At 39.4% G+C, this 26,926-nt stretch overlaps 1 protein-coding gene across 1 annotated transcript in view; it reads right to left on the reverse strand.

Annotated features, from left to right (window-relative positions):
• The window catches only part of LOC115214146, a 396,588-nt gene that overhangs the window by 19,086 nt on the left and 350,576 nt on the right, over positions 1-26,926 (reverse strand). Inside the window, exon 6 of the mRNA XM_036505091.1 lies at positions 23,194-23,322. Within this exon, the coding sequence (XP_036360984.1) occupies positions 23,194-23,322 (129 nt within the window). The remainder of the gene's footprint in view (positions 1-23,193; positions 23,323-26,926) is intronic.

A 26,926-nucleotide genomic window follows, 5' to 3' on the forward strand; every position in this document is an offset into this window, starting at 1 on the left:
CACACACATACACACACACACACACACATACACACACACACACACACACATTTATATATGTATTTACATACATGCACACGCATAGACGCAGACCATGTTAATAATTTCACACTCAAACAAACCTACAAAAATCTATGCAGTGTAGCCATTTATGTTGTCTACTTTATATTTCCATCCACACGTACACGTATTCATGTAGTCAACCATTGAATTTTGATAATAATTACCAATAGCCTTGCTTTCAGTACTCTCCATATTCTAGAATATCAAATAAGATGCTTGAATGGGAGAAAAGCGAGAATTCATTTAATATCTATGATTGGTTTTATAAAAGCTTCCAAGCACGATTTTATTTCCAGTCTGCTATTTTAAAGAAACATTTGTTACCTTATAAAATTTCATTTATATTTCCACAAACGAATTTTTTCGTATCTGTTTTATTTTGCTAATTTTCCTTTATGTATTGGGTGCCATATTTAAAACAATTTGCTTCTCTTTCTTTCCATTTTCGTTTTTAATTCTATGTTTATGTCTTTCGTTCAATAGTGTTTTATCTGTGAGACTATCGATCAATCTTTTTATTTAGGAGTAAAATATTGATTTCGTATCGATTAATATTTTTTCTTGTAGTGGACAGTGGTATAATTAACTAAATCGATTACGAGCCAAATAAAATAGATTCTACATGATTGCTTGACTTACTAGAAATAACAGTCAAATCTCCATTAAATCACGCTTTATAATCTTAAAAAAGGTAAGGCCACATTAGGTAAAGTAGCTACATTAACTAATCTCTGAAAAGATAAGATGGTTACGGATGGAATATTTTTGATCAAAGGCTTCGTTGATCTGGGGGGGGGGGTCTACACAATAACAACAATTACAACTTGTATCATCGAAAACATTGCAAAGTGAAATCAGGTTGTCACTCGTCTTTTCTATTAAATCGCCATACCAATAAATTCCACCCATTCAACTTCTACGTGTGACCTAACTTCTACGTGTGCGTTTGAAGTGCTAAAATAAAGACTTAAATCTCCTGCCAATCACAACTTATTACCTTAAAAAGCAAAACTGGATGGAAGAGTACATTATATTATGCAGTACTAGACATCTCTGAGAAGGTGAAATGATCGCGGTGTGAGAGTGTTTTTCATTGGAGTACTCGCTTTGGATTGGTGAGAGCTTATATAACAAAAACAACAACAATGACAGCAACAACAGAACAAAACAACATCAAACAACAGTAACATCAACGATTACAGCAACTACAACAACTGAATCAACCGATCTCGAAGTATTTCATAGATACTTTGTAAGTGCCACCCTATGACGAAGGAGGAAGAAACGACAAAACCGAACTTGGCAGGATTTGAAATCGAAACTTGAAAACTGTTTACTGTCTCGTTTGCTTATTGATGAGAAAAAAAAGGGTTTTTTACTTTGGTAGAGGATCACGAATTTGTAGGGGAGTATAGATAATCATCGATTTTAATTGATTCGACGTCATTACATGCCTGCCTTCGACTTCCGAAGGATAAAAGATAAATTCAATTCTGAGCAGAATTGGAATTTAATTTGTAAAGCGAATTAGTTAACAATCTAACATATCAAACTGAGAAAAAACAAAAAAAAACACAACTTAAGAACAAAAACCATAATTTTTATGAATTGTGAGTTTCATTATTTTCTTAAAGGAATTAGTGACACAAGATGCAGGAATTTGAATTAGGAATCGAAAACACATCGGTGGTTGGAGTCGACAGGAACTTATCTCTTGTTCTATTGAGAGCACCACATTATTCTAAGTGGTGAAAGCTTACCACTGAGAGGGCAATTAATTGCTGGAATCGATATAATGACAGGGAAAAGTTTGCCTCTTTTCATTCTAAGGCTGAATCCCGCCATGTTACTTTTTAATCGTCTGTTATCGGTGAAATAAGTATCTATCAACTATAATAGACTGTGATCTTTCTCTAAATTTCTGGCATTGCACATCTGTGAGAAACCTTCATTTAGGTGTCACACTTGTTAAAGAAGGAGGAAAGGATTTAGTCCAGTGAGTTAGACGCAGTCTATTACTGGTATTTTTGTTTCATCGAAAAAGTTTTAACTTATAACATATAGTCTTAAGTACTATGAAGTCTAGTCATTGTTTATCTCCAACTCATATCTGGTCATTTAAACCTACGTTAAAAAGCATTACAGCAGTAAAAATGGTGTCTCTTTGAATAACCGGAGGATTACACCGGCCAATATTTCTTAATATATTTAATCCTATAAGACTTAAATCAAAGATATGTAGGAACAACTTTTTGGGTCATTTCCATCTTGTTTAAGGGGAAGGGCTTCGTTTGATATAATAAAGAACATTATCACACACACACATACACGCGCATACACATACGCAAAAGTACATATATATATATATATATACATATATATATATATATATATATATATATATATATATATATATATATATATATATATATATATATAATATATATATATATATATATAAATTTTAAAAAAAATCTACTTTACTGGTTTCAGCCATAGGACAAAGGTCATACTGGGGCTTCACCTTCAAGAGGATTTAATTGATCATATAGAGTCCAGTACTTCAGTCTTGTGTACGTATTTGATCGATAACTAAATATTGATTGATGAAGTTACTATCTGGCGTGAAGGGATGTAAGGTAATGCACCGTTTTAGCCTGTTATATATACGCACACATATACATATGTATACATACACTACAAACACACGGACGCAGGCACATATATACATACATTCATAAATACACACCCACATGTATGTATGTATCTATGTATGTGTGCATGTGCGTATATGTGCTGTTTGTGTGTGTGTGTGTGTGTGTGTGTGTGTGTGTGTGTGTGCGTGTGCGTGCGCGAGGGTTTACTATGGAATATAGGACACCACATACTACCAATGTTTAGAACATGTGTTCTTTTATATTTCGAAAGGTGCATCCGTGAAGAGAAATCGAATTAATTTAAGAAATATCTAGTTGTCCTCCGTCAAATTCACAACAGAAAGTATACATACATACATAAACACACAGACACACACACGCGCGGCCACTCCTTTTGAAAACAATTTTGACCGCACTACTTGATATGCCATCACAGACAACAGCTGAAATTACTACTAGCAACGCCACAAAAATTAATGGAAATTATCATGTACTTTTACTGAAAAAGAAAAGTACACTATGAACGTTTATTCTTTTAATAATCTTTTTTCTCTACCTATTTCATTTAAGTACATATTTTTGATGAGGTTTGTAAACAACCGAAATATGTAAAACAAAAACGTTTTTTTAATGTATTTATATAAAGAAATTTAAATGTACCTAATTTTAAAAAAGTAGCATTTTCGCTCCTCTTTTTCCGACCCCTCCCCTCCTTCAAACGAGCCCACAACCTACGAGTCCTGTTGGTCTATAGCTTCTTCCCTAACCCAACCTCCCAACCCAGCTCGTTCACCTGCTCCCGCCCACGCTGCCGCACTTACTCTTACCTCTCCAACACCACTGTCCTCACAGGCACCCATCATCGACCCTATCATATTACTGACTCCTTCACCTGCACTTCTAGCAACGCCATCTACTGCATCTCCTGCTCTCTCTGTCCTCTATACATCGGTCAAACGGGACGCTGCTTGGCTGACCGGTTCGTGGAACACCTCCAAGGCATCAGACTCGGCAAGGACACCCCGGTCTCGGCCCATTTCCGCTCTACTGGTCACTCTTTACAACACCTCTCTGTGTTCGGATTGTCCTTGCACAGAGGCTATCCGGACTCCCATCTTCGCCGTGAGCAAGGGTTAATCTTCTCTCTTCGCTCCTTTGCGCCACATGGGCACAACTCTCCTTCCCTCTCCCTCTAACCCTTCTCCTCTCTCTCCTCTTCCTCTCACACCTACTTCCTCCACCTACCTCTCCTCTCTTGCTCTGACACCTACTTCCTCTATTCCCTCCTACCCACCTTCTCCCTTCCACCCTCTCCCTTCATTGTCACCCCACCATCGTTACCCACCCCTACACATTCCAACCTCACCATCCCTATACACCCCACCCACCTCTAACCCATCCCTTAGACCCCCACCCTTGCTTCCCCTACTTTCGCCTCCCCCACATACCCCAACACCACTACACCACACCACACACCACCACGTCACACCACCACACTACACACCACCACACCACACACCACCATACCACACCACACCAAATCACACCACCCCGCACAGACTAGCACTGACTACTTCCCAGCATCCACACACCTACACATGCACACACGCACACGTCAAGGTCACCAGCCCCTTCCACACGCTCTCACACACACACGCGCACCTTCATTTTGGATCACCACTAATTTACTATCTCCCCTTCTTCCTAGCTCCCCTGTGTGACCCCTCTGTCTGGTATTCGCCATGATAGATCGCTAACCACTAAACCTTTTTCTATTTCCTCTTCCTGTTTATTTATGTGTTCTTTTCTGTTGAAGAGCGTAGGCTCGAAACGTAAAAGACTTTTTCACTTCCCGAGCGTTAAACTAATACATCTGTTTGTTGTTTATACACCCATCTTCGTCTTTTGTTTTTTTGTAAATTCTCACTATATATATATATATATATATATATATATATAATATATATATATATATATATATATATATATATATATATATATATATATAAATTAAACCGACGATCCTCCGCATCGTATCTATTGTCCAAATTTCGCTCTGAAGACATAAAACCACAGCAGAAGACCTTTTTGTGTACATGGATTGGACTCAGAGTTGCTAAATGGGTGTGAAAGAATTTCTCCACCCAAGATTCTTTTAATAATTCTGCTACAGTCGCTAGTTATTATGGCTTGCATGTAGCATGAATTGTTAGATGGAGCGACTGTATAGGATTACAGTCGCTAGTGCAATAATTTGTAAAACTCTGGGAGTTCACAGGAACAGTAATTATAATCAATGAGTTGTCTTCGGACTTTTGGTTTCAAAATTTTGGCCACTTCCTAGCACCTATACCATTATCCACACACCCACACATGCACACACGCACACATGCACACACGCACACATGCACACACGCACACGTCAAGCGATTTCGGGGAAGCGGGTAAATCAGTTACATCGACCCCAGTGTTCAACTGGTACTTATTTTATCGATTCTGGAAGGATGAAATGTAAAGTCGACCTCGGCAGAATTTGAACTCAGAACGTAAAGACGGACGAGGTGTCACTAAGTATTTTGTTCGACGTCTCAATGATTCTGCCAGCTCGCTGCCTTTGTTGTCATAAAAGATATTAGAATTCCTTACCATAAAGTTAGTATACCCTGTGCCTATAGTTAGATATACTATTTCACAGTTGAGCTCTACGTCAATTACCATTATCCAATCTGCTTGTAATATAGTGCTTAGGTCACTGTTTATGATATACAGAGTAAATATAGGAGAAATTACGATAAACACAGGATTATATCATGTGTTCCCTACATTCCTTTTCTCGTTGTGATTGTCTGGAACCACAGCATTGAATGAATGTTCCATGTGTAGTTAGATCCTTAACTACAATGAATCACCAGGGAACAATTTATTGCATTATATTGCAGGAGACCAGATTTTGTCTCATCTACATAGTGTACTCTTGATGGTCAACTATCATAGAGGGAGACAATCCCTTCTAGATTAATTTAAGATGAGGCAGGTTTGGAAGTCAGAAAATTATATAAAAACGTAAAGATGGCGTTAGAATTTAACCGTTTAATACCTCTTTTTCCATATACTATATAGATCTTAGAATTTCTAGTCGTTTTCTTCTATTTTATATAAAATCAAAATTACCGAAAAGGGCACATGCAGAACCTGATCTATATTTAAAACTTCCTGCCAAAGAACGTAAAATAGAACATGACATCAACAAAGCATAAACTGTCACATGAAACAAATAAACGTTTTGCTTAATACCGCCATCAATATTACCCTTTGCCTGACCAAACATTTTCGTAAGTTTATCCTAAACGTCCATGTTTGTTTTCTGACTTTTTGCTAACCCTTGTTTAAAACATTCTGAGTAATACAAATCTTTCCTTTCATAAGTCCTAAGTTTCTCTGGTAGCTGAAAAAGATTGGGAATCTGTCTCATATATGATGCATGGATGCCAGGGAAACATATCCTGTTTCCCATGTGATACACAGGACAGTGAAAGGGATAAGCAATTGTGGCATAGATATTATTCAAGAGGAAAAAATGGTTTCTTGAGAAAGCAGGTCTCTCAGAAGCGTTGGATCAGTGGGAAAGTATATTTGAATAAAAGAGATCTTTGGAACTGAAAATGCTGGGAATCACAGCGTTAGGGTTCGAATTAAAAGAAATTTGCAAAAGAAATTGCTAAACATTTTAGCATTCAGATTACTTTGTCAAATGTAATGTTTCTTAATTCTCATTGTTTTTAATTAATCATAATTTACCTTGTAGCTTCGACATTTCAATGGTATTCTTTTATTTGTTTGAGTCATTTGACTGTAACCATGCTGGAGCACCGCATTTAGTCGAACAAATCGACTCCAGGACTTATTCTTTGTAAGCCTAGTATTTATTCTATCGGTCTCTTTTGTGGAACTGCTAAGTTACGGAGGTGTAAACAAACCAGCATCGGTTGTCAGGCGATGGTGGTGGTAGTGTGGGGGAAGGGACAAATACAGACACACAAACACACACACACACATATATAATACATACACACACATATATATATACGACGGGCTTCTTTCAGTTTCCGTCTACCAAATCCATTTACAAGACTTTGGTCGGCCCGAGGCTATAGTAAAAGACACTTGCGCAAGGTGCCACGCAGTGGGACTGAACCTAGAACCATGTGGTTGGTAAGCAAGCTACTTATCACACACCCATTTTTTAGAATGACATTGTTGGGTAGGTGTGAGATGCCGGATACGACCAGTTTAAATACAACCACACAACAGGTAGAATATTTGGACCTGATGAGACCAGTTTAAATTCTCATCAGATTCTTGCATTTGGTTTCAAAATTTTGGCCACTTCCCAGCACCTATACCATGATCCACACACCTGCACATGCACACACGCACACGTCAAGCAATTTTGGGGAAGCAGGTACATCCCACCCACCTCCATCCCATCCCTTAGACCCCACCCTTGCTTCCCTCACTTTCGCCTCCCGCACATACCCCAACACCACTACACACCTCGGATTTGTTTAGTCCCGCAACATGAGTGTTCCACCCTTCAGGTGACTCTACACGAGACACGAAGCAGCAATTCTGTGACACAGAGCTTTCCATAAGGCCTCATCGTGACGAACGAAGGAAAATAGCTTCAGCTAGCAAAAGATTGGAATTGCATTGTGATCTTGGCTTCTTGAGATAACCTACACCGCCCCTCTTGCTCTACATTAGTCATTCAAGCTCAGCCCACAAAAACTTGTACTATTTCCAATCGATCGAACTCAGAATATTGCCTTCTACATTATATTTATTTAAACGTTTGTTATCGTAGTTCAGTCAGACACAATAACAATTCCTCCTTTTATATTTATTTATTTATCCATTCATTCATTCATTCATTCATTCATTCATATATGTACACACACACACACACACACACACACACACAAACATATTGGTTTTTACAGATGGAATGGTTTATGCTTTTTTAAAAGTCCATTGCACATCACATTACCCACCACTACCACCACCGCCGCCGCCGCCGCCGCCGACGACGACGACGACGACGACGACCACCACCACCACCACCACCACCACCACCACCACCATCACCACCACCACCAAAACTGCTCCATCAGCACCATCAACTTCACAATCATCATCACCATCACCACACCAACACTTACCGCCGCCTCAACCTCAATTAATACCGGCAGAAACATCATCATCATCATCATCATCGTCATGGGCAGTAACAGTAGCACTGTCATGACGACGACGACCACCACCACCACCGCCACCACCACCGCCACCACCACCACCACCACCACCACTGTCATTATTGACATCATCATTATTATCCTTTTTTTCCTTTCGTTCTCTGTTTCTTTTTATTACATTTCTTTCTCCCCCCTCTCTCTCTATCCCTCACACACACACACACACACACACACACACATATATATACGTATATGTATCACATTCTTTCTTTCTTTCTTTCTTTCTTTTTATGTCCCTCATTTACCAACTTCGCGTCTTTCTTCCGTTCATCTGGCACATTTTCTCTCACAATACTTGCATTTTTTCTTTTTGTGTCTTGTTTTATTCTCCATCGCAAGATCTCTTCTTCCTCATCCTCCATCCTCATCTCCCTCTCACTATCTCACTTTCTGTTTTGCCCTCCCTCCCTCCCACTCCACTCTCCTTGTCTTTATTTTTTCCCATTCCCTGTTGCCATTTTATTCTTGCACTTTGGTGCATTTTCCAGTTCGATGAAGCAGGAATTCTGTAACACATTATTCACGCTTAACACCGTCTTCTCCGGAGTGACCAATATTCCAGCGAATGAGGGGGGGGGTAAGTTATAATCACCTCTACACCCCTCCACACACAAAGATATATGTATATATAATATATACTCATGTAAGTATATGTGCACTCACATTTTATATATATATATATAATATATATATATATATATATATATATATATATATATATATACATATATATATATATATATACATATGCACGCACACACACGCGCGCACACACACACATATACATACATATACATATATATGGTTTAATATGTAATCGTATACATATATACATATATATGTACACACACACACACATATATATATATATATATATATATATATGCATATATATGTATATACATCAAATATTTGCATATAGATGTGTCGGAATGTGTGTGTATTATATACACACACACACACACACACACACACACACATATATATATATATATATATATATATATATATATATATATATATATATATATATACATATGTATACATATACATCAAATATATGCATATGTATTTGTGAGAATGTGTGTGCATACGCACGCGAGTGTGTATGTATGGAGCGTATACACAACACACATACACGCACATATATACACAGGTCTTATACGTATCGAAATGTGTTCGGAGAAAGGCTGGATCGGATAAGAGTAAACAGGCCAATGTGTTCAAAGAGGTAATATTACAACAAAAGTTAACATATGAAATATTCATGTAAAATCACGGTCATGTTTGGACGAGATACGAACAGGTTTAAGTGGAAAGACAGAAAGTGAAGTGGGAGAAAGAAGGAGCGGGAGAGAGAGAAAGAAAGAGTAAGAAATAGGTAGAGAAAAGGAGAGTTGTGTCCGTATGCTAATATACAATGATAAACAGACATAAAATGTGTTGTTGTTTGTGTGTTTCGGGTAGGAGCTTTGTGTGTGTCTGTGTGTGTGTATGTGTGTGTGTCTGTAAATATTCTACTTTCTGTGCGTTGAGTATCGCTGTTTTGCATTTTATAAATGGAAAAATTCAGTACATAAAATAGTAACAGACACATACACATATACACACACATATTTTTATATAACTCTATATGTATAAGTGTATAAGTGTATGTATATATGTGTGTGTTTCCGTATACGTGTGCGCGTGCTCTCGTATATTAATGCTTGTTTTTGTGACAAGTTACACATAAAAACAAATTAATATTAAACTGAAGGATTACTCAATACTTTTTAGCAAGCACAATAATTTCCTGCGTTTTCTTTGTGTGTTCCAGCCCAAAGGTTCTGCCTATGCTGGAGCACCGTCATTACCATCATCTTTACAATGTCCATTCTCATAAGATTTGCTTTAATGAATGAAATTGATATTGCTGTCTCATGTGAATTTCTTGCCGTGACTTAGTCTGCCCCTCAATTTTGTTTAGTACGGTATTAAACAGCTGTGGGCCTTCGAATCCCATACCATTTCAATATCTGGCCCTCACGCTAGACAGTGTAGTTGGGCCCTTTGGCACAATGCATTAGCGTCCTATCCAGGGTTAGTATGGCTTTCGATGCCAGCCTCTCCAGGATCGTCTATATATATAGCCGTGTAGCTGGGCCCTTTGATACAGTGCAGAAGCGTCCTTTCTGGGGTTGGTATGGTTTCGATGCCAGCCCTTCCAAGATCTTACATATATATATATATGCACCCATGTCTTTCCCATCTTTGCTCCAGGGCGAAAATGAGAAAGATATTCTAACTCTTTCAACTTCTCTCAATACCTCAATAGTCAACTGACGCAATCTTCTTGGTGTAGCGCAGTTGAATTGCTTCGAGTTACACTCTTAATTTGATGCTGTGGGTGACCATTACTGAAAGCAGTAGTCCAGTCGGCTGAGGGCAAACGTCCACCATAGGATTGTGTGGTTACCTGGTACTTTGTTCAGAAAGTTCTCTGAATCAATCTTTGTTCATGTTTCGATTAACTATATATATATATATATATCTATCTGTAAATATAATATGTGACAATTATTCGGTAGCCTTGATAAAACTCCGAGTTTCGGATGTCGGTGCGGAAACCCACGCCGCCATCTCTTCAGTTATCCGGCTATCGAAAAAAATGTTATGAAAATGACCGTCAAACAAAGGTAAATGCCTTAATGGTCATTTTCATAGCATTTTTTCGATGGCCGGGTAACTGAAGAGATGGCGGCGTGGGTTTCTGCCCCGACATCCGAAACACTGCGAGGATTAGTGGCACTGATTAAGAAAGACCCAAACAAGGGGTACATCATTGATAATTTCAGGCCCATCACTCTGCTCAACACAGATTTGAAAATTCTGGCCAAGGTGTTAGCAGAGAGGTTGGCGCTTGTCATCAAGAAACTAGTCAACAAGGCGCAAACATGCGCCGTGCCGGGTAGAAGTATTCATGACAACCTCCATCTGATGCGCTACATCATAGACAGGGTAGTCAAGAATCCTGGCATGGGTGGGGCGCTGATCAATTTGGATCAATCAAAAGCTTTCGATAGGGTAGAACATCACTACTTGGAGGCTGTCCTTAAAGCGACTGGTTTCGGTCCAGTTTACCGCGGTTGGATCGCTGCCTTATACAGCGGCATCCGCTCAGTGGTTCGCGTAAATGGTCATCTATCCAGACCTTTTAACATCATGCGTTCGGTTCGTAAGGGATGTCCCCTCTCATCGCTGCTGTATGTATTGACTCTTGAGCCACTACTGCGGAAACTGGCGACGCTGAGGGGCATCCCACGAGAGCTGGGATGCGGGAGGAGCGTGTCTGCATACGCGGATGACGTCACCGTCATAGTGTCGAACTACCAGCACATCGAGCTGGTCAGCGAGACACTAAAAGAATACGAAGCGGTAACGGGAGCAAAAATTAACCGGGAAAAGTCAGTGGGCTTGCGGTTCGGCACCTGGAGAAGCAGCCCCATGCCGTCCAACAGCGTCTCCATCGTGGGACGTGGACGGATGGACCGGTTAAATTGCTCGGGGTCTGGTTCGGTCCGGACCTCCAAATGGAGAAGAACTGGGGCGAAATAACGACTAGGGTGGCTACTCTCACCCAGAAATGGGCTGAGAGAAAGCTATCCCTAAAAGGTCGGGCGGAGGTGGTGAACGCGTACATCGCATCCGTCATCGAGTATCGTCTGACCGTCGTGCCTTGTCCCGACCCTACCATCATCAAACTGGAACGTATACTCTTCCGCTTCCTGTGGAAGGGAAACGTTCCGATGGTTAGGCGATCCATTTGCTGTCAACACCCGCTAAATGGAGGGCTGGGCATACCGTGGTTGATGATGCGCAGACATGCGCTGAGACTGCGACATCTCCGGCGCTTAATAGACTCCTTGGCCGAACTACAGTCATGGATCAAGCAGAGACCGAGGCTAGGCGAATGGCACCGCGAGTGTCGCGTTGCTCTTAAGCAACTCTGCCGTCCGAGATCGAACTTGTGCGACTCCATCACAACAAAGGCATTCTATAGAGGATTAGTGTAGGGGAGGTGCGACAACGATCTCGGGCAGAGTCTGGGCGTCGACGATGAACACCTGACCCGCCTGTTCACGACAACTTTCGGGCCGGGACCTATGAACAATCACCAAAGATCCCTGGCCTGGCAGTGCTATCGAGAAGTATTACCTGTTCGGGATAAGCTCTACAGATATGGTTCCAGACACACTGGACCGACTTGCCCGAGATGCGGTCAGAGCGACGAAACCGTTCTGCACGCACTCGTGCAATGTCCAACCATTTCAGACCTGTGGGCTTATGCCGAACGGCTGCTGTCACGTGTGGGACGAGTCCGCCTATCAGCCGAGTCTATCCTGAATATTGCTCCGCCTCCTTCCCTCAACCGGGAAGGCAAGGCAGTTTTCATCGTACTGGTGGCCATGGTGAAAGAATGTGTGTGGTGGACCCGAACGAAAGGATTAGAGACAAACACTTACCTCTCTGGCCAATCGCTCATCAACTTTTTCAAGTCCCTCTTGAAAAGAAAGATGAGAATGGAGAGGGAAGTTTTGTCTCGCGAAAGATTAAAAAAAAGATGGGTGAATGTTGCAAAGATGGTACGTGCGAGTGACGAAACCATTTTGAGCATGACCCTGTAAATCGTAAAAAAGAAAGAGAGAGCATTTTGCTCTCATGTGGTTATTTCCTCCCTGACTGAGGTTCCCGTGGTCTTTTCTGTAGGCTTTTCTTCCCACGGATCAACCCAATCTTGTTTTATCAATGTTTTTATCAATGTTTCTGTGATACATGATTTCTTTTTTTTTTTTTGCCTCCTCTCGATCCCTTTTGATCGCAATCTTACATTTATTTTCCTTTTTTTCCACCCTCGAAAAGAAAAGCTCTACATTTGTATTTGTCCCCTCTGTATTCAGCCCTGTGTGGCTAATAAAAGAAAGTATCTATCTATCTATCTATCTATCTATCTATCTATCTATCTTCTATCTATCTATCTATCTATCTATCTATCTATATCTATCTATCTATCTGTCTGTCTGTCTGTCTGTCTCTCTCTCTCTCTCTCTCTCTCTCTCTTCTCTCTCTCTCTCTCTCTCTCTATATATATATATATATATATATATATATGTAGTCATTATTCAGTTTTATTTCAAGATTTCTTGCCAATAAAGAAAGAGCCGGTTTCTAACCTAGAACTAAGGTTCCTTCAATGGAATTTCAACAACATCAACAGGATATTTTTGTATGTATGTATGTATGTATGTATGTGTGCATCAGCCGCCCTTTTCACAGTTTCTGTTTATCAAGTGTCAGACAGAAGACTTTGGACGCGTCGAAGCTATGAGAGTCGTCAAATAATCAGATTGTGAAGTGAACGTCTTAGCTACACAGCCATTACTGCTGATGTCTTATACAAATCACTAAAAGTAATTAGACGAACTAAGTCATCATTTCACAAACAACTCTCTCTTTTAATAGCCAGAATACAGATATGATGAAAGCAACGATACGACTAAGATTCTTGATTGGCTTTCCGAAGACAAGGAGAGCGGACAACAAGAGGAACTCGGATATATCTTTTTGAGGTGTAGCCATGTGGTTAGCAAATTTGTTTTGCAACGATGTTGTTGCGAGTTCAGTCGCACTGCGCGCCACTTCGTCAGATATCCTCTATCAGAACAAATAGTTTATCTATCTATCTATCTATCTATCTATCTATCTATCTATCTATCTATCTATCTATCTATCTATCTATCTATCTATCTATCTATCTATCTATCTATCTATCTATCTAACACCCGTTAAAAGGAGGACTGGGCATGCCGTGGTTGATGATACACAGACACGCGCTGAGACTGCGACATCTCAGGCTCTTCGTAGACGACGGTGAACAGGTGTGGTCGCCGTTTGTGAGGCACGCTTTCCCGCAGCTAGTCTCCATGACCGAACTGCAGTCGTGGATCAAAAAGAGGCCGAGGATGGGCGAATGGCACCGCGAGTGTCGCATTGCTCTCAAACAACTCTGCTGTCCCGGGTCGACCGTGAGTGACTCCATCACAACCCAAGCATTCTATAGGGGGTTAGTGGAGGGGAGGTACGACGACGAGCTCGGGGCGAACCTGGACGTCGACGAGGAATACCTGACCCGCTGTTCGGGACGACTTTCCTTGAAAAGGAAAGTGAGAGTAGAGAGGCAAGTTTTATTTAGCGAATGTTTTAAAAAAAGATGGGTGAATGTAGCAAGGATGGCACGTATGAATGACGAAGCCACCTTGAGCATAATCCTATGAACCCAGACATTGAAAACAGAGGGTTACCCACTTGCAAACAAATGTGGTAACATATAACAATATTGACCGAGGTTACCGTGGTCTTTTTTGTAGGCTTTTCTTCCCACGGATAAACCTTATCTACTTCTCCCTTTACACCGTACATCATGACACTGTGAAACACGATCCCTATTGATCGTTTTTTTTTCCTCTTCCCCTTTTTTCCTCTTTTTTCTTCATTTTTCTTTTTTCTTTTCTTTTGTTTCCTTTCCTTTTTTTCTTTTTTCCCTTTTACGATCCCTTTTGATCGAAAACCTACGCCAAATTTTTTTTAATCCCCCAAAAGCTGAGCTCTACCTTGTAATTTGTCCCATCTGTATGCAGCCCTGTGTGGCCAGTAAAGAAACGTATTTATCTATCTATCTACCTATCTGACTGGCAGACTGTCTTTCTGTGTGTGACGGAGGGTCACAAACGTTTTAGGTCGGTGGAAATTGCATTCAGTTCCTCGAGGTACATAATTAATTGGATATGAGTTCTTCCAGAGCAAACTGAAATTCTATTAAATAACCTTTCGCAAAGGTGTTCATTGTTTCATCAACCTGTGCAGTTTGTAAGCAGATTCCTTCAGTCTCTCATAAGTCTACTTTTGTATCTCTGCCGACGTACCAATAATACCTATTTCTTTATTACCCACAAGGGGCTAAACACAGAGGGGACAAACAAGGACAGGCATAGGTATTAAGTAGATTACATCGACCCCAGTGCGTAACTGGTACTTAATTTATCGACCCCGAAAGGATGAAAGGCAAAGTCGACCTCGGCGGAATTTGAACTCACAACGTAACGCAGACGAAATACCGCGAAGCATTTCCCTCAGCGTGCTAACGCTTCAGCCAACTCGCCGCCTTTAATACCCTTACATAACACATTATGACAGTGGTATTTTCACAGTTTCATTGACTACCATCCCACTGACTACCATTATGCAAACAGGCTTGATCGACTTTTCTCCCTTAGCATGGGCCACCTTCATTCCCCCTCGCAGTTTCTTCAAAAGCCTCGAATCTAGCTATCGAGACCTTTCCTGAACCATTAGCTTTACTTTTAGAAAACAGAGCCTTGCATTTTAAGATACGTTAGAAGTCCCGCGAATTATAAATGCTTTTGTGTCAAATGTGAACGCTTATTAGTAAAATAGAATTGTAGTTTGCTTGACTGCATCATCTCGTTGTTCAACTTATCTCCACAGATTGTGAGCGGATTTCCTTCTTACCGAAACCGAGTACTGAATAAGTTACGAAATTTTGCCTACTCTTTCGAATCTAATACGCAGCTGTTGACAATGGTAGGCCTAGTCGACAACACGTCAACACCCATATTCACTAAATCACAAGATAGGCAGTTTATAGCCGCATTTCCACTATCCCAGTCTAAGAACTATTTTTTATTTATAACATTTTGACTGAATTTCAATCTGAGATGTAAACAACGAAAATTCCGACAAATATTAATAAAATTGGCTGCTTCAAAATGTCAACTGAATTCCGCAGCGATTGTAGTTTAAAGGAGTTAACTTTTAGTCTTTATATTCCTTGAAATAAAAGTTAAAATAAAGGTTTGAACATTAAAGGAAAAAGAAAAAGGATAAAGAAAAAGAAAGAAAAAGTTATTTTAAAAATTTCTTCTCGTTTCCTTTTACATATGAAATTTCCCTTTACTCAGAACGGAAAAAGTGTTCAATGCACCGCCCCGTGGCGTCCGCTGACCACTGTTGAGAACCTATGATCTAGGACATGAGAAACAGTCATATTGTGAACAATATAAACAGAAGAGGAAGAAAGAACTGTGTAGCGGAGAAAGAAAGAGACACATGCATACACACACACACACACACTCTCTCGCTCTCTCTCTCGAACACATACACACACATACAGACGTAAATAAAGTGGTGATCTGACAGAATCGTTTGCGCGTCTTTCAAAATGCTTAGGGGAATATTTCCGGCTCTTTACGTTCTCAGTTCAAATCCTGCTGATTGCAATTTTGACTTTCATACTTTCGAGGTCGACAAAAAGCATCAATCAAATACTGGGGTCAATATAATCGGCTAAATTTCTCCCTTAAAACTGCTGTCCTTGTGTCAAGATATGAAACTGTATATATATATATATATATATATATATATATATATATATATATATATATATATATATTATATATAAATGAAGTATAAGGAAATGAAAAATTGTAGGCGTAGACGAACTTTAATTCATAATCCAGGTTGGTACAGAACCCATATACATTCTCAAAATGGCTTTTTTTTTTACTTTATTCGCCCCTTCCTTTCTCATTCATATGCTGAAAACAGGAAGAATTTCAACCGTGTTTCGTGGTCTGCTACTACAACAGCTCCTTTATAGGATCCAGTTAGCTGAAGACATCACCAGGAGAAACCACGCCCGATTTCGGCCCCTACTCCACTACCGTTTTGACGTGGCCCCTATCCTTTCGGAGGTGCCTTCAGCTCTGGTGTTGGGTGCATGTCTTCTTCTTTCTTCGGTTCCCTGGCCTCTACGATGTAGCGTCAACGAGTGTCAGCGGGCGACTGATTGACTTGTCAAATTTTCCCCTTTAAATACCTGCTGCTAGGCCCTAGCAAGTTGTCACGTGACACTGTCTCAACTTTAACTGACCAATGAAAGTGCGTAGTCTCAGCCCACGCATTCTCTAAACGATACCCATTTCTTTACTACCCACAAGGGGCCAAATACAGAGAGGACTAAAAAGGACAGACAAACGGATTAAGTCGATTATATCGACCCCAGTGCGTAACTGGTACTTAATTTATCGACCCCGAAAGGATGAAAGGCAAAGTCGACCTCGGCGGAATTTGAACTCAGAACGTAGCGGCAGACGAAATACTGCTAAGTATTTCACCCGTCGGGCTAACGTTTCTGCCAGATCGCCGCCTTCCATTCTCTAAACGATGCCGTCATCTGTCAATCAGCGAAGCTAATTCAGTGTCAGCTTTCTCCGTGTTCTTTCTCCTGCGGTTATTACTTTCTCACACACTTTCGGTCATGAATATTACTCTCTTTGCCTCTCCTTCATTGTGTTACTATTTTCTCTCCTCTCCCTTCACTGATACTACTCTTTCTCTTTCTCCGTTCTACTGTTTTATTTGTAGAAGGCTATTTTGTAAAACAAAGAATTGCTTTTTCTTTTTATTTTCGTTTGATATTACCATATTATTAACTTCGAATTAGGACATTTATTACTTTTTAGTGCATAATATATCGGTTTGTAGTTATTAATTTTTGATTAGATAACCCTATTATTTTTGTAGTTAATTTTTGTTTCATTAAATTTATCTGTCTTTTCTAGATATTTACACATCATGAATTGTAATGTTAATAAAACGCTGGAATGGTTTTTCAATATATATTTCCTGGTTTTGAATATCTGCTGTTCTAGTTATCTTTCATTTTATCATTATTTGTTCGTTCCCGTCTGGGCTATGAAAGGTCTTTATATACATTTTTGTTGGTTGTAATTATTCATACCACTATGTAATTCCTTACGAAGAATCTAATTCTGATTTCATAAAAAGCTTTTCGTTTTTGCCTTTGGAATTAATCAGACTCCGAAACAATTTGCAGAATGCATATTGGTTGTTCTGTACCAACTTGGATTATGAATTAAAGTTCGTCTACATCTACAATTTCCCCTTTTCTTACACTCCATTTATTGTTTTGCAAATACTGAATATACATTTTTTATATATATATATTCTTTACTTCGACTTGGATGTACTCATGACTCTTGCTTGTGCTTTTTTCCATGGGTGCTTGTAAGTATTTCATTTATTTCTTGTCGTATTTTCTACTGAAGAGGGAAGAATAGGATTAATACCGAAATTGATTCAATATAGAAATAACGAACTTTAAAAAAAATTCTGTTAGCTAGCTTTCCTCAATTTCAGCACGACGTGTATTTATAGTGATTGTAAAATGAAATGTGGAAATTAACGATTTAAAGTCTGTTTTCAGCATATTGGCATAGAAATAATTTTTATTTTGCCCTTGTTTTATAAGTTGTTTATATATATATGTATATATATATATATATATATGTGTGTGTGTGTGTGTGTGTGTGTGTGTGTGTGTGTGTGTGTGTGTGTGTGTGTGTGTGTGTGTGTGTGTGTGTGTGTGTGTGAGTTCATGTTGAGTCCGTATTCAACATGTTCGAGATCGTGCCAGGGCAACTGATACCAGAACAACTCATAACAGGTATAAAGTGATAAAGATTATTACTTTTATTAAAACAGTACACAGAACATATGATGATGTGTATAAAACTCCGTCAAGCTAAAATAACCTCAGACACTACACACATACACACACAAACACACATATACACACCACATAGACATACACACATCACACACACATGCACACACAAATACACACCACACACACACAGATACACACCACACACACGCATACACATACACACACACTACATACACATACACACACACACGCACATACCTCAACTACATACCACATACACGTACACACATGCACCCATATGCACACATATCACACACACAAATACGCACACCACACACACACACACACACAAATACACACCACTCATCACACACACGCACACACACAAATACACACCACATTTATGCACACTCATGCACACTCATGCACACACACGAAGCTGGAATCACGCACACACACACCACACGCAAAATTTCTTTTATCACTTTGTATCTGTTATGAGTTATCCTATATATCAGTTGTCCTAGATATCGATTGACCAGATGTGAGTTGTCTGATATGAATTGACTGGGAATGAGTTGACCAGGTTTCAGTTGCCCAAGAACTGTTCGAGTTTACACGCCTGTAGGAAGAGTTGGTCCCGGGAGAATATTCTCCTTTTAGACACGTGTACATGTGTAAAGACGTAAGATGGTTTGTGAACGATGTCAATGGATTGCAGCACGTATGTGTTTCTACGCTGTTCACAATGTCAGCTACGAAAATCAAATTTGTCACTTACACACCAGTAAGAATGAAATTATTTTTTATTAAAACAGTACACAGAACGTATGATGATGTGTATAAAACTCCGTCAAGCTAAAATTGAATAAATAATGCTAGATGAGGCAGCGTTCAATGAAATATGTTCATGTAAATTCATGTTCAACACGTTCGTGCATTGGTCGTGAGAAGACCTTTCGCTGTGGAATCGGTCCCGGGAGAAAATTCTCTTCTTGGACATGTGGGCTGTGAATGCTTCGTGCGGCCTTAACCACCTACGTGCTGTTGGCGATTTCTTTTCCTTCTTTGGCTTCCCTTTTTCCTTTCCGACGAAGAGCTATGCTCGGAACGTCAAACTCTTATCACCGAGCGTCCTCTTGTTGCCTGTTAATTTTATTATTCATTACTTATTTGAATTGACTATATATATATATATGCGAAGTGTAGTCAAAAGGTATCCGACCTTTGGCCAAAAAACAAGTAGTGCTAAAAACTCACCATTTTGATTTAGTCTCCTTCAAAGTATTCGCCTTGGGAGTCTACGCACTTCTTCCAGCGTTCCTGCCACTGCTGAAAACATTTCTGCAAATCACTTTTTGTGATGCTGTGGAGCTATGCCGTCGAATTTTGCTTAACGTCCTCTGTTGACTCAAATCTTCTCCCATTGAGTGTTTTTGAGCTTTGGGAATAGCCAAGAGTCATAGAGAGTCAAGTCTGGGGAGTCGGAAGCCCGACGAACAAGTTGTATGCTTGGCTTGATGAGGAATGCTTGGACGACGTGGGCGGCAGAATGAATGGGTGCGTTGCCATGGTGGAGCTGCCAGTTGTTTGCTCTTCACAGGTCGGGTCGTTTTCGCTGCACAGCTTCACGGAGGCGACGAAGAAGCCTCATGTAGTATTCTTTATTGATTATCTGACCTTGTGGTGCATGGTCATGGCTCACTGTCCACTGAGGTGCGGCCAACTTGAACCTGTTGTACCACTCCTTTATTTGTGCTTTCTCCGTAGCATCATCTCCAAAGACTTTCTGAATTTTCTCGATAGTCCGGGCTTGCGTATCACCAAGTCTTTGACAGAATTTGATACAGTATCTTTGCTCAATGCACTCGGCCATCTTGACTCAAAATGAAAAATTACACAGCGTGCTCTTCACGTCTGTACTCAATGCGTCACTGCGGGCGAATGGCGCAACCTACAGACACAGACATTTTTGCGCATGCCCAGGAAGGATGCAGCTACCTAGTAGACATGCGAATTTTGCCCACGCATTATTATTTTGTGCAAAAAAAAAAATCAAGGTCGGATACTTTTTGACTACACCTCGTATATATATATGTATATATATATATATATATGTATGTATGTGTGTGTGTAAGTATTTATATATGTATATGTATATATATATATATATATATATATATGTATATAGGTATGTATATATATATACACACTTGTATGTATATTGGGTCATCCCATAATATTATGGCTTTTTCAATTGCATGAACTAAAAGCCGGAGGGATAGACTACCTACATCAACTTGATATAAAAGCAGTTTAGTGCAAGTTTTGAAGAGTGCAGCTCGATTTTAATAAGTTAATTTTTTCAAAGCTATAAGCATATTTTAGTTTATCAGTTCAATAAAGGCAACAACGCAACGGAAAGTGCGAGGAATATAAACGCAGTATATGGGATCGGACAATAAGCGTAAGCTAGTGTCAACAGTGGTTCCAGAAATTCCGAAACGGAAACTACAGCCTAGAAAACGAGCCTCGTCCTGAAAGATCGGTAGCGCACTACGAGGACGCCCTGCAAATCTTGGTGGAAAATATCCCATCGTAACTGTTGAGGAACTAACAGAGAAGCTTGGATTTGATCATTCAAACAGTCATTCAAGTCAGCGCTAGAAGCAAAATGACCATCTTTGGTTTCAAGACGAAAGGTGTTTTTCCATCAGGATAATGCTCGGCCACATACAGCGAGGGAGACATTCCAAAGGCTGGAGCAGTTTGAATGGGAAACGATATTCGCCGGACATTATCCCATCTGATTATTATTTATTCCGCAGTCTTCAAAATCATTTGGACGGAAAAAATATGAATTCTGCAGATGAGGTCAGAATAGTGCTGGAGGATTATTTTTCGTCACGGACAGTTGACTTTTGGAAGAGAGGCCTTGCAAGTCTACCAGATAGATGGAAGTGTATTGTAGTAAATGAAGTAGAGTATATTTTAGATTAAAAAGAACTTTGTTTATTTGAATTTTGAAAAATAAAAGAAATGTGAAAACCCGCATTATATATGGAATGACCCAATATATATACGAGGGGCGTTCAATAAGTAATGCCCCTGACCCACTTGCAGTTGTTTGATCTAGCTGAAATTTTGCATATGCACTTATTTATACCTCTATAGATTAAGTGGCGAATTACAGCTCTGATTAATTGTGGTTTCTGATTTACAGGTGTTTGAACTGAGTCAAGTGTGAAATGGAGCCTGTTGAGTGTCGAGCAGTGATCTGGTTTTTGTATTTGAAAGGACGCACACCACGGGAGACTTTTGATGAAATGAAAGTAACTTATGGTGATGATGCCCCATCATATGACCTTGTAAAACGCTGGCATTGTGAATTCAAACATAGTCGGAACTCTGTGGAAACAGCTCCCAGATCTGGTCGCCCCCTTCTGCCGTTGATGAGACGTCTGTCCGTCAAGTTGAGGCTGCCATTTTGGAAGGTCAACGCATAACTATTCGCCAAATAGCCCATAAGGTCAAGATTAGTACCGGGTCTGTGGAAATTATCATTCATGACCATTTGCATATGCAAAAGGTGTCTGCCAGATGGATTTTCAGGCTGCTCACACCTTTCCAGAAGCAAGAACGCGTTGAGTGCTCGAGGATGAATTTGGAGATGTGCCAAGAAGATGAGTCAAAATTTTTCAAAAGACTGATCACACAGGATAAAACCTGGGTCCATCACTATGATCCATAGACCAAAGCCCAGTCAATGCAGTGAAAGCACCGTGACTCACCTCCTCCAAAGAAGGCAAGGGTGCAGCCCTCCGCTGACAAGGCTATGCTCACAGTCTTCTGGGACCAGGACGGAGTAGTGATGACAGATTTCCTGGCAAAGGGTACCACAATTACAGGAGCCTATTATGCTTCACTTTTGAGGAAATTAAGAGAAGCTATCAAAATCAAGAGGCGGGGCAAGATCAGCAAAGGCCTCCTCCTCCTGCAGGACAACGCTCCGGTCCACAACTCGCGTGTCGCCAGATCAGAAGTACAGGCGTGCAGCTATGAACTCCTCCCCTTGCACCCTCTGATTTTCACCTCTTCCCAGCCATGAAGTTGATTTTGAAAGGAAAGCGTTTCCCATATGATGCAGCCTTGATTTCTGAAGTCACGTCGTGGTTGGAGGACCAAGCTGGGGTCTTCTACAAAAACGGTCTCCAGAGCTGTATCAAACGATGGGAGAAATGCATAACTCTGGGTGGTTCCTATGTAGGAAAAGACTAATAACTGTGCCAAGTGTCGTTGCTCTACTGCTATGGGAAGTGGGTCAGGGGCATTACTTATTGAACGCCCCTCGTACGTAAAAATAAGCATATTTAACAACGAATATAGTTCTTTATATATCTTTACAACTGTTTCAAATGTTCATTACGCCAGTGTTACAGCAACTATGTAATAATGTTATTATGCAAACAAGTGTATACACTGATACAATATATCACATCAAAAAAGTAGAAATTGTATATATCTATATAAATACATGTATGTGAATTTGTATGTGTGTTTATAGGATATATACCTGATCGTTGGAGAGCAGCAGTTGGCTTCGTTCCACCAGTCTTCAATAAATCACATTGGGTGTCAATGCTAACAGGCTGATCACGTGGAATCAGTTCAGGACTGAGGATATGGAAGCCTTGTCTCATACCTGCAAAATAAAGACAAAGAAAAACGTTGTATATTCTAGAAGATAAATCTTCACTCAAGATGCGCTACCGGACGAAACTCATATCTGGCTTCCAGAAATTCGGAAGTACTGTGCAGTATCGTGCAATATACTGTACTCTGCAAACAGAGTAAACAGACCTCGTTTTTGAAATTGATTAATTTGCATGTGGCGCATTAAGACTAGTTTTCTGCTTTGCTTTTTTTTATGTAGATTGATAAAGATTTATCATATTCTACTTTAATGGTGAATTAATTTGTACTTGTGCCAATTAAATATATTCATGTTCTTTACTTTTCTTTGTTTAATTTTCATCCGATAAACATTATACGGAATACATGGTACGGTATGTTATATTCTAAGAATTTTAAGGGGATTAATAAATATCAAACAAACCCTACTTTAGAAATGTATTAATTTGAATATGTTTAAATTCAATTTAGTTTCTTACTTTTCATACTTTATTTTATATTTTAAGCATATATTCAGGTTGACTCTAGAAAACCGAAAAATCCAGAAATCCAGGTCACTTCCGGCCCCTAACTTGCCAGATATTTGGCCCAGTACTGTATTTAGAAAAATTCTTTAATGACGTGAGTTGTATCGAACCTACTTCAAAAGTGAAGCATAACTTTTTATTAACTGACTTTGGTCGTTCAAATTGCACACAGTTGAATAATTCTTCCTCTTCAGTGATTCTTCTTCCTGTTCTTTCTCGTAGAAAAATATAATTGGTTTTCGAATAGAAGCAACGTATCATCATTGAGTTGTAGACAAAGGAGAGGTGCAGGCTGTGTATAATCCACTGTAAGTTACAGGTAGTTAACGAAAATGACACCATTCACAAAGTAATGTGTACAAAAAGATGAAGAACTTTAAATAAGAGGAAATCAGCATTGAAGATTAAAATTAAAACCTTGCAGTGGAAGACCATCCACTTCTTGCCCTAAATATGGACTCTAGTTGCCTATCTATTTGGGTTACTCACGGGCCGTTAATTTATTAAACCTATATTTAGGGAAAGAAATGGATAGACCCCCTTTTATATTTACAATACCTTCTTGAGGAAGAGTCGATTTTTTTTCTAACGTTTCCTGATAATAATAACCGTTTCTAACAGGAATAAGATCAAACGTTTTGGAAGAAAATTACATTAACCTCAGAGTATCACTGGTATTTGATTGAATCGATTTAGGAAGGGTGTAAGGCAAAATTGACTTTGGAGAGCTGTGAACTCAGAACTAAAAAGATGGGAAGAAATATTGCTTTTAAATTTTGTACACGGCTAACAATTTCGGAGGAGGGATAGGTCGATTAGATCGACCCCCCCCCAGTAATCAGTTGCTACTTATTTTATCGACCTCGAAAGGGTGAAAGGTAAAGTCGACCTCGACGGAATTTGAATTCAGAACATAAAAAAGGACCAAATGCCGTTAAGCATTTTACCTGACGCTCCAATGATTCTGTCAAAGCACCGCCCACGTATTCTGTATAATAATAGCTTTCCTATTATTATACGAGGGGAAATAAAAATTATCCACACCTTCACCATAACATATCTTTATTATTGTTACACTGCTTTCTGCGCACACGCGTTTATAGTTGGTACTATTGGGTCACGCGATCGAAGTTTGAGCCTGATCGAACCATCTTTCTTTTTGGCTTTTTGGCTTTGCAGTGTAAGCATGGCCGCTCCACTAGCAATGTTCACCAAAGAAGAACAAAGAGCAGTGATCCGATTTCTCTGGAAAAGGTGTGAATGATCAACAGTGCAAGATACAATTCTTTGCTGGCCAACAAACTGAAGCCAGCAATTCGCACCAAACGCCGAAGCCTATTGTCGAAGAAAGTTTTGTTGTTGCATGACAATGCCCGCCCACACACGACCGCTCAGACGTTGAAATCATTAACCAGTTGGATTTTGAGGTGCTGGAACACCTTGCCTACAGCCCATATCTCGCCCCTTCCGACTATCATATCGTTGGACCGCTCAAAGATAGTTTACAAGGTTGTCGATTTCCTACGGATGAAAATGTGAAGGAAGTGGTGTATAAATGGTTGCACGACTAACTGAAAACCTTCTTGTGGAGCGCTGGACCAAGTGCTTCGAAAAAGAAGGAGAATATATAGAAAAATGACGTACTTGTTTATCTCCTGCTTTTGTGCAAATTCATTGAAAAAACGAGTGCATATAATTTTTGACTCTCCCTCGTACATTGGTGTCTGTCACTTATTTTTAGCTCACTTTGTATTGAAAATTAAGAAAGACCTATTATACATGCAGTTCTTACAATGTCGATTTGTACTTTTTCATAATCCTTATGTCAAGCTGAAAGCTAAGGGTTTTTATTTTCAGGGACAGGATGTAGTGCTAGTGACCATATGAACCTGTTAATGTTGTGAATGAAATACTAGCTCTTTTTACTGTAGACTTTATTGCGAAATCTAAAGAAAACCCAGTTAAACTGGCAGATGGCAAAATAAGTGATTAATCCTAACAGCAAGAAAATACATTTGTAAACTCAGGAGATATTTATAGCAAATCAGAATATGCTTTACTAAAGAAATAGAATTTCATGAAGTAAATATATCTGCTGATGCAAAATTGCCCAACTGCTATATGAGATAAACTTTTACAAGTATTTCTTTTTGGATATAATCGTATTTTACTAGAATAACCGCCGGCCATTTTGTTATATTAAAATAATTATTTGCCCTGGCACAGTAAACTTCATGAGATATTTTCAGTAAAAATCAATATTTGTTCTGTTCAAAACTCAACAATTTTATCGCTTATGTTATCAAAGGATGTTATTTTTTTTTAAAAATACGTTTTCAATATACAACCATATGAAGATTAAATGGACCGCCGCCCCAAATTCTATTACATACATAAATAAGTGCTCGCATATAATGCTGATCAGCTATTTGTTTCCCACAAAGATAAAATAAAATCAGACATCAAATGTCTGAATTTTTTTGCTTCATTTAACGTAATCAGTGGGACTCATCGATGGATGATTAGTCCTTTTGACTTACAGAGATCATTTGATACTCCTCACACGTAATCTCAATTTACTGAGAAACACAAGTGAAAAGTGAAATAAACAAATAATATTACACAGATAACTAGAGATAACTTTGAACTTGTTCTGTTTTTCCCCATGTGAAGCCAATTGATTTATATATCAATCAATCCCCAGCTAAGTGCATCTTTACTACAAAACCAACACAGTCCTCTTCATAGAAACATCCATCTCCTAGTTCGAGAACCACTTATTTGAGAGTTAAGAGTATATAAATATTGGTTTTAAATTTTGTTACAAGGTTAGCAATTGTAGGGGGAGGAGTAAGTCGATTGCATGGCCCCAGTGCTCAACTGATATTTATTTTATCGACTCCCTAAAAGATGAAAGGCGAAGTCGGCCTCGGCGGAATTTGAGCTCAGAATACGAAGACGGGCGAAATGCCTCTAAGCATTCTACCCGGCGTGCTAACGACTATGCTAGCTCGCCGCCTTAAGAATATATAAACATTGACATGTTTAAGTTTTCCTGGGGTTATTAAAAGATAGGTGATGCATTAT

The sequence above is a fragment of the Octopus sinensis genome, linkage group LG7, assembly GCF_006345805.1.
Source record: "Octopus sinensis linkage group LG7, ASM634580v1, whole genome shotgun sequence".
NCBI lineage: Eukaryota > Metazoa > Mollusca > Cephalopoda > Octopoda > Octopodidae > Octopus > Octopus sinensis.